Below are 12,295 nucleotides of genomic sequence, written 5' to 3'. Positions count from 1 at the left end.
GCATAGAGAAGAAGGGCTAGAGCGGCAGCGGCCCCGCCTCCGAAGGCCAGCGATTGGAAGAGGCGGAGCCCCGCGCCGGAAGTTCTCCTTGAGTCGCATGATTGGTTGGGAAAAAGAGGCCCCGCCCAACTGCGGCGCTGATTGGTGCCTCAGCGGACGGGCCCCGAAAGTTTCGTCACTGGCGGGGGCCGGAAGGCCCGCTGGGCTGCAGCATGATTGGCCCAGCCCGCAGCCTTCCCACCGCGGGGCCCCGGGCTGGCCCGGGGTCCTGGCCCGAGCGCGCCTCGAGGCCGGGCCGGAAGGGTCGCGAGGGGTCAGGCTCAGTTGCCTCGGTAGACCTCGATCTTGCTGGCCTGGGCCAGCATGTCGATGATGTGGGCCTCGAAGTCGGCGTCGTGCACGCCCGTCTTCCGGAACTCGCCCGCGTACCGGTTATTCTCCCAGTAGTGGTGCCAGTTGCCGCGGCTGTCGGCCCCGAACCCGTACACGTTCACCTGCAGGGAAGGACGGCGCAGGTCACTCCCGAGCAAGGACCGGAGGGCCGTGGAGACAGGCAGGGGACAGCCTTGGGCCGTGGCGGGGGAGAAGGGGCCGCAGCGCCCGCATACAGCCTGGGAAGCCGGCAGCCCCTCGATTCCCACAGCGCGGTGGCACCTGGGAAGGCAGAGGACAGACACCCAGGCCTGGCGCTTTGAGCCCCACTTCCACCTGATTTCGTCATAAATGTCCCAGTTTGGGGATAGTATGTGACAGCTGACAACCCTTGCTAACTTTTTGGGGGGCTTGGGGGGGGTGGCAGGAGGGGAGGAAGAAATGGACTACTGATATTTGAAAGCTGGCCTAATATCCAACACTATGCCCTGAATAACTTACTGGCAAAAGTGTGTGTGCTGGGGCCTCCCTAGTGGCGCAGGGGTTTAAGACAGAGCTATCAAGTTGTCACTGGCCACTGCAGCACAAATGCAATTCCCAGCTGGCCAGGGAGCTACCCACATGGCGCCGCAGACCTCTCCTGTCACCCCCACTGTTCCCCTCATTAGTGTATTTCAGTCCATCTGCCTGTTCTGTTCCCCACTCTGTCTCCGGTGAATCATCTCCCTCCACACATCTCTGGCAGGTACCCTGGTTCTTGTGTGCATAAATAAATAAATCTTAAAAAAAAAAAAGGTGGGGGTGCTGGGCATGAGCACTGGTATACAAGGCACAGTAGCTCTACTTGCTCAGATATCTGCTCCTAGAATGACTAAGCTCCAGTTTTAAAACTTTAAAACAGGAATAGTAAGCCCTGAGGCCTGGCATAAACCATCCTGCTAATATACTTTACATTGTTTCCATTCTATTGGTTTATGGTTACTTTTTCTTTATGGCAAGTAATATCACAATTAGGGTAGTAGTATTTTGTTTCCATTTAAAAATAAATTTAACTTTTCAATGAAGTGATTTCAGAGTGGGTTTGGGAAATGCAGATCTATACTTCACAGCCTAGAATGGAACTCAAGCCATTTGATTATGCTTACAAAACCACATGGCTCTGGAGCACTGCTAAGCCCAGAGAAAGGCTGCTTGTCTGCTGTTGCATAAGTCCCACTCTTTTAGCCTCAGATAGGACCACCCACCTCATCACACACATGCAGGGCAAAGAAGAGCACCAGCATCCCTGTGGAAGGGTACCGTCCGTGATGCTCTGTCCACCTGTCATGGATGTACTTGAAGAAGGCTGGGTTGTAGATCTGGACCTGGGAAGAGAAAATAGAACAGATTCATGAGGAACTTGGGGGACCTGAAGAAGGGGAGGAGGGGGGGACTGACTTACTTTTTCTTTGTCCACTCGAAGGAAGGACTTCACTGGGGCATAGGTGCTGCAAGCAGAAAAAAAATATATTAGAGGGTGGTTCCTTCTTTTCAGGTTGAGCAATGACAGCCTCACAACAGGGCCCCCTTCTTCCAGGCTTTAGAGTCATAGACATCAATTCAGTACCTCACTCAGAAATCTTCAATGGCTCCCTAGGTACTTCAGGATAAAACAAGCATGGGGACATTCCATTATCAAGCTCCAATTTTATTTTTTTTTCCCCAGATTTATTTTTATTTATGCATACAAGAGCTGGGGTATAGGCCAGAAGTGCAGGGGGTGAGAGGATTCACCAGAGACAGAGTGGGGAGCAGAACAGGCACATCAACTGAAATACACTCCTGAGGGGAGCAATGGGTGAAACAGGAGAGGTCTGCTGTGCCATGTGGGTTAGCTCCCTGGCAGGGGATCGAACTCATGCTGCAGTGGCTGGTGATAGCTTGATAGCTCTGAGACTTTAACCCCTGCGCCACCAGGGAGATCCAGCCCCAACTTTTCTTCCTCAACTCTGTGCTGTGAACTTTTGAGTTAACCGATCATCTCAAATCCACCATGCATGCGCTCTTATGATCCTCTGACTATTCTCACATTTGGCACAAATCCTCCTTCCTTATTAGCCAACCATGGTGCCAATAATGTATACTACCTTTTCTGAGTATTTATGAAACAAACTCTACAGCACTTATTTTAGACTTAATGTTTCCCAAGGAGAAGATAGAGTCAGGAAATCACACTTGTTTAATAATACATGGTGACAACAGGCAAAAGGTGAAAACAACCCAAATATCCACTGATAGATGAGGAATGGATACACAAAATGTGGTACAGCCATAGAATGGAATACTACTCAGCCTTTAAAAGAATGACATTCTGATACATGCTACAACATTAATGAAACTTGAAGATATTTTAAGTGAAAGAAACTAGAATAATGTCAAGTCAGAGAGACAAAGAACAGTGGTTATCAGGGACTAGAGGGAGTGGAGAATGGGGAGCTATTATTTCATGGTACTAAGTTTCTATCTGAGATGATGAAAAGTTTAGGAGCCAGTTAGTGGTGATATTTACACAAGGATGTGAAAGCACTTAATGACTCTGAACTATGCAGTTAAAATGGTAACTTTGTGTTATACATTTTCTCTCTCTCTTTCCTCTGTCTCTCTCATACACACACACACACACACACACACACACACACACACACATACATCCCACATGGTGAGAGAGCTGATTAGTGATTCCTATGGTGGGGGGAGTGGAGGTGAAGGCTGAGGATACAGGTATCATTAGATCATTCTCTTTAGAAAATAGAACTTCAAGTTTAGAACATGAAAGTATTCTAAAATTAATTGTGGTGATGGTCATACATTTCTGGATATACTGAAAGTCGCAGAATTGCACGTTTTAAATGTGTGAATTACATGGTATATGTGAATTTTATCTCAATAAAGCTGCTAAAAAATTTCCTGTGGAGGCCTAGGGGCTTCAGGGTTAAGTCTCAGCACTATTACTGCTATGGCCTGAGTTCAATCCCCCAGACAGGGTGCCAACCCACATATGGCACAGCAGACCTCTCCTGTCTTGCTTACTGCTCTCCTCAGCAGTGTATTTCAGTAAATCTACCAGTTCTGGTCCCCACTCTATCTCTGGTGAATCCTCTCACCCCTCCCCCCACCTCTGGCCTATACCCCAGATCTTCTATGCAAATAGTAATAACCTTAAAAAAAAATCCTGGACCTCCCCTGGTGGCGCAGCGGTTAAGCACTGGGCTGCGAAGCTGCCCGCAGCCTCTGCAGCGCCAGTTCGATCCCCGGCCGCCGACGAGGGTCCCACATGGCATGACAGACCTCTCCTGTCTCTCCCGCTGCTCCCCTCAGCAGTGTACTTCGTCAGTCTGCCTGTTCTGTTCCCCGCTCTGGCTCTGGTGAATTCTCTCACCCTCCCGTGCTTCTGACTGTACCCAGTGCTTGTATGAATAAATAAATAAAACTTTAAAAAAAAAAAATCCTGTAGGCCTCAGCTGTGATTGGGCAACTACTCCCAAAGAAAGTTCTCAGAAAGCAGAGCTCTTCTGAGAGTCACCTCCAGGGAAAAAGACAAGATTACTCTGTCCTTTCCTTACTTTTCTGCTATCAGTATACTTGTTGTCCCCATGCAGGAAGTGAACAGAAAACAGGCTATATGGCCTCAGCTATGACACTGTGGGGGGCCTTTCCTTCCACTGCTTCCTCCTCACCAACCCCTCTTGGCCAAAACATCCAGCTCATAGAATTCTATAATCCAGTCCCCAGGAGGACTCCACCCAACGTGGTTCTGCCACCCATATTCCACTCCCTGTGGGCAGTGCTCACAATCGGATCTGCCCTGTGGACAGGGCACTGGCAATCCACAGTAGGTCCAGGGCCTTGAAGGGCACCAACACGAAACTGACATTGGCGGGCAGGTTCTTGGCACTCTCAGGGTACATGAAATGGTGGGTGGTTCGGCTGCCCACATCTTGCTCAAAGCCCACAGTTGGTGCCTGATTCATCCTGCAGGGACAAGAAGCGACATGAGAAGAAACTGCCACAGCAACTGGTAGAAGAATTTTAGAGGACTGTTTGGTGCCAACCAGCAATTCACTTAGACCCAGCAATTCCATTTCTAGAAATGGTTCATATAAAAATGGTTGTTGTGTGTGTGTGTGTGTGAGGCTTCATCAGAGACAGAGTGGAGAGCAGAACAGATGGATCTACTGAAATAAACTGCTGAGGGGTGCAACGGATGAGACAGAAGAGATCTGCTGCTCCCTGGCTGGGGATTGAACTCATGCTGCAGTGGCTGCTGATAGCCTCACTGTGCTGAGATTTAACCCACTGCACCACAGAAAGGCCCACTTCTTTCTTTTTAATACGTATCTTTTGAACACCTGCTGTGTGTGTGGCAGAAGAGAATTGTGAGAAACAGAGCAGGTTTGAGGGGAAGTCTTAACAAGGATGGTGTTTCTCCGCTGCTTGAAGTGTGGAAATGAGTAGCAGGAGCTAGGAGACTTCGTTGCTGGTGTTCAAGTTGGCTGGAGTTGGAACCACCAAAAGCTGGGTTCAAAGGTTCACTCTTGTGAGGACCTAACACCTATACCTCATCTCACCCTAGGTGCAGAGGCCAAGCTGGTCTCACAAATCAAAGGGCAGCAGCAGCCCCAGGTTGGTTTCTGAGCACTCCCCCCATCTGCCTTTTCCACTGACTCAGCAACCAGCACCTTTACAAACTCCCCTCTTTGACCTGTAAGCCAGGATCACCCACCCTTGGTCAGCCCTGCTGCAGAGTTTCCACCTGTCAGGTTCTTCCTGCATGCTGGGCTTTCCAAAGTCCAGGAAGAGTAAGAGGTTCAAAAAGATGTCCGATAGCCTCTAAGGCAAAGGGAAGGACTATGGCATGCTTTGGGGATCAGGATTTTGTTTTGAGGATCTGATTCATTCTAGAGAAGCCAAGCTCTGGAAAGGGCCTAGAAAAAGATGGAGAAGATGAGGTGGATATTTGTGATTCAGATGGAAAGCACTCTAGAATTCTATCTGTTCCCGGCTGCCTCCACTCACCAAAGGAGCACCTGCGGCTGGGGCGCAGGCAGGTGAGGGTACATTCATGCTAGGGCTTGGTGTCTAGTTGCCTCACCTGTTCCATTGACTTGTATATTTATGAGTTTGCAACCTGCTAGACACTGTCCTAGCAGTCAGCTCTATATACAGGTAAGATGAGGCAGGACCAACTCAACTGCAGCAGGCCTCAGAGAACACAGAGGAGGAGGAGGCAGCTGTGGTTAGGGTGAGTGGGTGGCGCTACCAACTTACTGTGACTCAGCTCAATCCTCTTAATGGGGCCTTAGGTGGGTCCTGCTTCCAGGAAAGGAGGTCTCATGCTGGTTCCAAACCAAGACAAGCCTATAAGCCGAGTCACCTCCGCTGGTGCCTGGCTCCTTATGTGGATCAGCAGTTACACATGTCACCCCTTCCAAAAAGTGATTCTGGGATCTGCACCCCAAAGCACCATATCTTATAGCATGGTTCCTATGAGGAAACATCTGTAAAGTCCTTTTACAGCTTGGCTTGTCCAGGTGCCACCCAGGTGCCATAGGAGCCAGTCTTTTTTTTTGTATGGAAGAACTGGGGTTCAGGCCAGAGGTGTGGTGGGTGAGAGGACTCATCAGAGAGAGTGGGGAGCAGAACAGGTGGATCTACTGAAATACACTGCTAAGGGGAGCAACAGGACAGGAGAGGTCTGCTGCGCCATGTGGGTCAGCACCCTGGCTGGGGATCGAACTCCAGCCATTGAGATGGGCCTTTGAAGTGGTAACACAGAAACTTAACCCCTATGCCAACAGGGAGGCACCCAGCCAGCCCTTTTTTTTTTTTTTAATAGAGGCATGCTTTATTTATTTGTTTGCTGGTTTGTGTGTTTGTTTTGTTTATACATGCACTGGGTACAGTCAGAAGCGCGGGAGGGTGAGAGAATTCACCAGAGCCAGAGCGGGGAGCAGAGCAGGCAGAAGGACCGAAGTACACTGCTGAGGGGAGCAGCAGGCGGCAGGAGAGGTCTGCACGCCATGTGGGACCCTCCTCCGGTGGCCGGGGAGCAGCCGGGGATCGAACCGGTGCCGCAGATCGCGGGCAGCTTCGCAACCCAGTGCTCAACCGCTGCGCCACCGGGGAGGCCCCAGCCAGCCCTTTTTGACCACTGTGCTTCTGCCCTGGAGATTCCCAACCATCACGTGATGCAGGTGGCTTGGCAGGGACAGCTGAGGTTTTAGGCACTCTAGAGCCTTTCCCTGGGCTTCCCAAGAGTCCCAGGGCTGCACAGGAGTGATGGATGCCTTATTCCCCAATCTCAGACACTGTCTCTGCGTGAAGAGGGTCCCCTCTCCAGCTCGTCTCCCTCATATTCTGGGTGCCAGCAATCAGGGACAGAATTTCAGGGGGCTCTGGATTCCTGGTTGGGACTTAGTATCCTCTCCCACCCCCCCACCATTTCTCAACATGAGAAAGGTATTGCAAGGAATGTTGAAAGTCTCACAGACATAGTGTTGCCTTAGTGTTGCTATGGAGACAGCAACAGTTTCTAAGACAAAGCCCTTCCCTCTGCCTCCTGGGAAAAGTAGTCTTTCATCCTAAGAGATGCTTACTGAAAACTGGGGCACTTTCAGTACCTATATTCTTAAGGTACTTCCTCCATCAAGGAATGGGATGGTATTTCCTGTCCCCAAGTCTGGGAAGGAAGTCAGGAAACACAAAGGTTCAGACCTATGTTCAGGTCACAAGTCTAGCCCCTATTAACTCCCAGGCTCCTGGCTCCATGTCTTTGTCCTCCCAACCCTTCTCCTGTCCTGCTGGCTGGGCACAGATGTCTGCTGAGTGAGCAAGCTCCCATACTCTCTAAACCTTGAGAGATAAAGGTAAGGGGCAGCAGCCCAGTGTAAGCAGCAGGCAGCTCCGTTTTCTGCCCAGGACACTTGTTTTCTGTGAGTCCACTAGAAGGAATCAACCGTGGCTATTAAGCAAGATGTTTAGTTTGGGACCCTCAATATGGCCCCAACTATTGAGACCACACAGGGGGAGGGGCCTCTGGTCGGAGTTTTCATGAGACACCAGCCAGGAATCTAGTTTCAGCTATTTTCAAAGGGATTAAGAGTGGGAAACTGCCTTACCATCCACCCCACAAAGGTGAGAGTCTCATGGAAGATTCTGGGGTATCAGAGACCCACACCCCCACAGCAAGTCCTCCGCTGCCAGATAAGCCAAGGAGGTCCATCTCCTTCCTGGAGGCCCGTCCCGGGGTTTCCCAGTAGACTCACCTCATGATGAAGTGGTGCCCATCCACATCCGGCCCGTAGCCAGAACCCCGAAGGTTGCCTGAGTTCCCCACCACTGCACAGCGCCGGCACTGCTGGGGATCACGGAAACGGTAGGGGTTCTCGCCCGGTACTATCTGGAACAGCTTCTCCAGCACTTCGTTAGTGTTGTGTGACTTGAACTGGGGCTGCAGCATCTGTGGAGGAGCAGGGAGAAGATGGTGTAGGGGGAGGGGAAGGGAAAGGAATACGCAGGGAGGGGTTCCTGTCCCCCTCCCCTCCCCTGCCCATTCCCTAGTGTCCCAGGGACACACAGGACTCCTCATCTGGCTGTCAGGGAGCTGGAATTCTCTCTGACAGCAGGGACCCTCCCCTCTCTCAACCACAGCTAGTCTCTGTACAGACTCCATGCCCTGCTAGTCAGGAGCAGCTCTACTGCAGTGGGGGAGATGCAGGGGTCAGAGGGGCTCTTCCCACATTCTCCTAAGACCTGCCTGCCTATGCCACAAAGCAGAGACTTCCCAGAACCATCATGCATGAAGAGGCGATCCGTTGCCATCCCCTCAGGGCACCTCAGGATCACAAAATGACATCACTTTGAGTGCAGGTACCTTGGAAAGCCCTGCTAGATAACAGGGCCTCCTTCCCAACCAGCCTGCAGGGGGCACCCCTGGGACTCATTCAGAGTCACACCAGCAACATCTAGAACAATATTCTGGGGACTCCTAGAGCCACTCCCAGAGCACTCCGGGAAAGGCAAACACAGACATGCTTTCATGGCCAGAATGGCTGAAATGAAACTGATCCCTTGCACCTGCCACCAACAGTGACCTGCAAAGATCACCAAATGAACCGGCACCCAAAGCCCTGTGGGATCAGGCAGGCAACACACAGGAGTAAGTGTGGCAGGTGGGTTCTGCAGCAAAGAGGAGGCCCTATCAGTAAGGGGCAACTTCGGTCATTTGTTGCCAGTGAGATAGTGAGTACAGAGACCAAAATTTCCGATTTTCAAGAGAATTGAATATATGGATTTCATGTGAAATATCCTGATTCTTAAATGTCTGAAAATATTGAGTGGGTTGGCGTTGGCACAAGGCCACCAGTCAGTAAGGTCAAAGCCAGACCTGTAAAGTGCTCTGCAGTCTGAGTCCTAAGACTAAAGGTTTGTGGCTGAGCAGGAACTGCTCGGGGAACAGAATGTGTGTAGGGGGTAGGGGTGGGCCTGCTTCTTACCTCTTTTCTGAGCATAGGGAAGGCATCTGATATGAGAATACAGGCAGTAGGGAGAGGAAGATTAGCTATGGGAAGAGAATTTCTAAGTTCATGGCAACAGGGGGTCAAGTTGGTGACAGGGAGAAGAGGCCTCTGCTGTTATCTCGGAGGAGGAGCATGTTTAGCGCCTACACAAGCCTCAGTTCTGAGTCCTGTTGATGGGTCTGCCTTCCCAGGGGTCCAATCTGGCCCTGGGTGGCCACGTCTGGGAGCTGTGACAATGGCCAAGCCCTGTGCTCAATCTGAACCTTGATTTTCTCCATAAAATGAGGGTGGGGACTATGAGCAACAGCATGCCCCAGGACCCTAGGCTGTCACTGTGGGCTCCTGGTGATCCCTGTTCTGTAGAACTCTCCATCCTTGGGGACGCTGACAGTTGGGGCCAGCTCTGTGCCTTGTTGTGGAAAGCCCGCTCCTATGAGCTTATCCTCCAGCTTCTCTGAATGTGAGAAAAGGGGGGAGTCATCCTCTTTCCCATCTGCCAGTTGGGGAAACCAGGGAGCACAAGCTACCTCCAGAGACCCCCCCCTGTGGGGAATGCAGGCAGACTGCAGGCCCCTGGGTTACGGACTAATACTACTCCACCCCTGACACATGTGGCAAACAGATGGCGTGGCAGAGCCTGGGGAGTGAGGCCCCAGAGATGACAGGGGTGAGGTGAAGTGAGTTAAAAGCAGAAGAATGGTAATGGGATTCAGAAGACTGAGGCGAGAGGACACCTGCCCCTTTCCTTCACCTCTCTTATGCCCCAAGAGGAGCAGACAAGCCTTTCATAACGGAGCTCAGAAGAAAATCTTTTCCGACAATTGTAAAAACCTAGTGAGTGGCCCTCCTGGTGTTTAAATTTACTAAGAGCCAATGTTTACAAATGAGAATATCCAGCCAAAAAATCTGGGCCACAGGGTCCGAAGATCCAGTAGTGACATGGCTTCCCTGTGCGGCAAACCCTGGGGCCAAACGTGGCTGCCCCCTGGCTGAAGGGTAGGCCTTCTCCCGGCAGCAGTGGTCCCCACTTCTTGCTACCCTCTCCCTCTGATCGCTTTTCTCATCTATGTTGCCTGGCACAGGAGGCATTTGTGGTCTCAGTTTGGCACCTATGGGCACTAGAAAATATGAATTCTCTATGCTTCCAGGCCAAAGCTCACTCTGCCCTTCAGAAGCTGTGATCTAATAGATGGCTCTGATCAAATGGGTCTCACACTCTGTCAGGGCTCTGGGGACCAGGAGACAGCCCCAATCCAAGAGGGACCTCTAAGAACCTTGATTTTCTCCATAAAATGAAGGTGGTGAGCAACAGGATGCCCCTTCAAGGACCCCAGGCTGTCATGGGTTCAAAAAGAGGTATAGACCCTTGGACAGGGGCAGCAAAGGGGAGGCAGGAGGGGATGGGGCTCTCACCATCCACCACCTCTGGACATCTGGGGGCAGGTCCATGTTCTCTCGGGTCCAGACGGGGGAAATGTTGCTGTCGAAATGGCTGTCAAACCAGTCAGAGGCGCCGGAGTCACCCATGCAGCGGCGGCAGGCACAGCTCTTGCCGGCGAGCCCCTCCTTGCTGAGGCGCTGCAGACCGGCATAGCCAGGCACCAGCTTCACCCGGTGGGTGCCGCCCAGGGCCCCCGAGTCCAGGTAGGGCAGGGTGGCCATGCTGTGGTGGGAATAGGTGAAGAGCAGTGACATGATGAACACCAGCAGGAAGGCCACAGAGAGGAACCACACCCGCAGGGAGCACTTCATGGTGCGATGTGCCAGGGGGCTGGACTACCAGCCCGCTGGGCAGGTGGATGTCACCGTGGCCGCTCCTTTCCCAGCTGGCTGACCGGCCAGCCACGGTGTAGCCTGCCTGCTCTGGCTCCTCGTGCAAAGGGCATAAGGGCACGTGCTGTGGAGGGGCCAGCGGTAGGGGTCCCACACCACGGCCTCCTTCAACGTGAGAAGAAAGCACTTTGGCAGGAGTGGCTCCCAGGCCCTGAGTCACTTGGGTCCCTGCTTATGGCTCCACCGGGAATCTCCGTCATTAGCTGGGCCACAGATGCTCTGCTTCTCCTGCCACCCTGGCAAGGGGGAGGTCAGTCCATCTCAGCCTTCTAGTCCCTTGGGGTTGCTGGCTGCCAGCTTTGGAGGCCCCCCTCTTTGGCAGCTTGGAAAGGTCCAGTCTGGAGCAGTCGGGGTCCTTGTGGCTCATGAGCAGATGCTGAGGCAGCCCCTCGTCCCTGCGGGGGGGGGGGGGGAAGCCCTCAAACCCCAATCACAACAGAGAGCACAAGGGCTTTAAGCTGCCTGGATTCCATGCAAGAGCAGTCCCCACATTGTTTGGTCCTCCTGGTACCACCCCTCTGCCAGGGGAAGGGAACCAGGCCCCAACCCTGAGAGAAAAAACCTTGGCAGCTCCGTGGGTTTCAGAAAACTCTGTTGCCAAAATCAAGATCCTCTTCAAGTTCTCCCCTTCGCTGCCACCTGAGGTGCCACTCCCTTCACTTGACTGTCAAGGCCCAAAGGCAGTTGGGGTAGAGGGCTACAGAGCTCCTGCTGCAGGCTCCTTTGGGTTTCTGCGCACAGCTGCTACTCAGCGGGCGCTGCTTCTCCCACCATCTGGGTCAGCCGAGCGTGTGGCAAGCTCCCCACCAGGGTCCAGGCCTCCTGCCTGGTGCTGCTGGGTTGGGCTGAAAAGCGGCTCTGCCCATCCCCATACCCCTGAGGCCGGCAGTCGTGCCGTTAGCTGGCGCTGGCAGTAATCCCCTGGCAGGTTCCTCTCACTCGTCAGGCGCCGGGCTGCCGCAGCCTGACCCTGAAATTGCAGACAAGAACAATAATGTGCAGGTAAATTACATAGGTACCAGGTTGTCCCCAAGCCCTGCCTCCAAGTCCCGGAGGGGGCAGAGTTAGAGAGAAAGAAGGGTGGATGAAAGAAAGGGCTCTCCCTCTAACCACCCACAGGCAGCAGCGCTTGCCTACCTCCCCTGGCCGCTGGGTCTCCAAGGACGGATTAGCCCACCAGTCTCACTTATTAGCCAAAGGTAAACAAAGACAGAGAGCGATTTCCCCAGAGTCACACAGCAAGTCACTGCCAAAACCAGGTTGAAAAAGTTCGTAGTCCAGGAACTATGTGAGGTTAATTTCAAATGAAACTCAAGAAACAATGTCCCAGAAAAGATTCCAGGGCGCTGTGAAAGAGCTCCCAGCTTAGTGTGCTCATACCCTCTGACCCCTGAGAAGCCCCTCCCACGGAGACCAGAGTGGGTGGGCTGGGTCTTGGCCCCAGGATTTGCCCTCTTCTCTTATGGGTGGATTATAGATGAGGCATTCCTGGGTTAGCTTGGTGAACCATTAACAAGATCCTTCCAGTTCTT

At 52.5% G+C, this 12,295-nt stretch overlaps 1 protein-coding gene across 1 annotated transcript; it reads right to left on the bottom strand.

Annotated features, from left to right (window-relative positions):
- Positions 1-320: 320 nt before the first annotated feature.
- ST3GAL2 (ST3 beta-galactoside alpha-2,3-sialyltransferase 2) lies at positions 321-10,682 on the bottom strand (the record flags this gene model as incomplete). The annotated part of the gene is made up of 6 exons (XM_084257247.1): positions 321-494; positions 1,617-1,736; positions 1,814-1,859; positions 4,204-4,383; positions 7,677-7,870; positions 10,344-10,682. 6 exons carry the CDS (start codon positions 10,680-10,682, stop codon positions 321-323), a joined length of 1,053 nt encoding a protein of 350 aa, XP_084113373.1.
- Between the last annotated feature and the right edge of the window lie 1,613 nt (positions 10,683-12,295).

Source organism: Talpa europaea (genome assembly GCF_964194135.1).
Source record: "Talpa europaea genome assembly, chromosome: 16".
Lineage (NCBI taxonomy): Eukaryota > Metazoa > Chordata > Mammalia > Eulipotyphla > Talpidae > Talpa > Talpa europaea.
The sequence above is the reverse complement of the archived record's forward strand: the minus strand, read 5'-3'. Positions and strand labels throughout refer to the sequence as shown.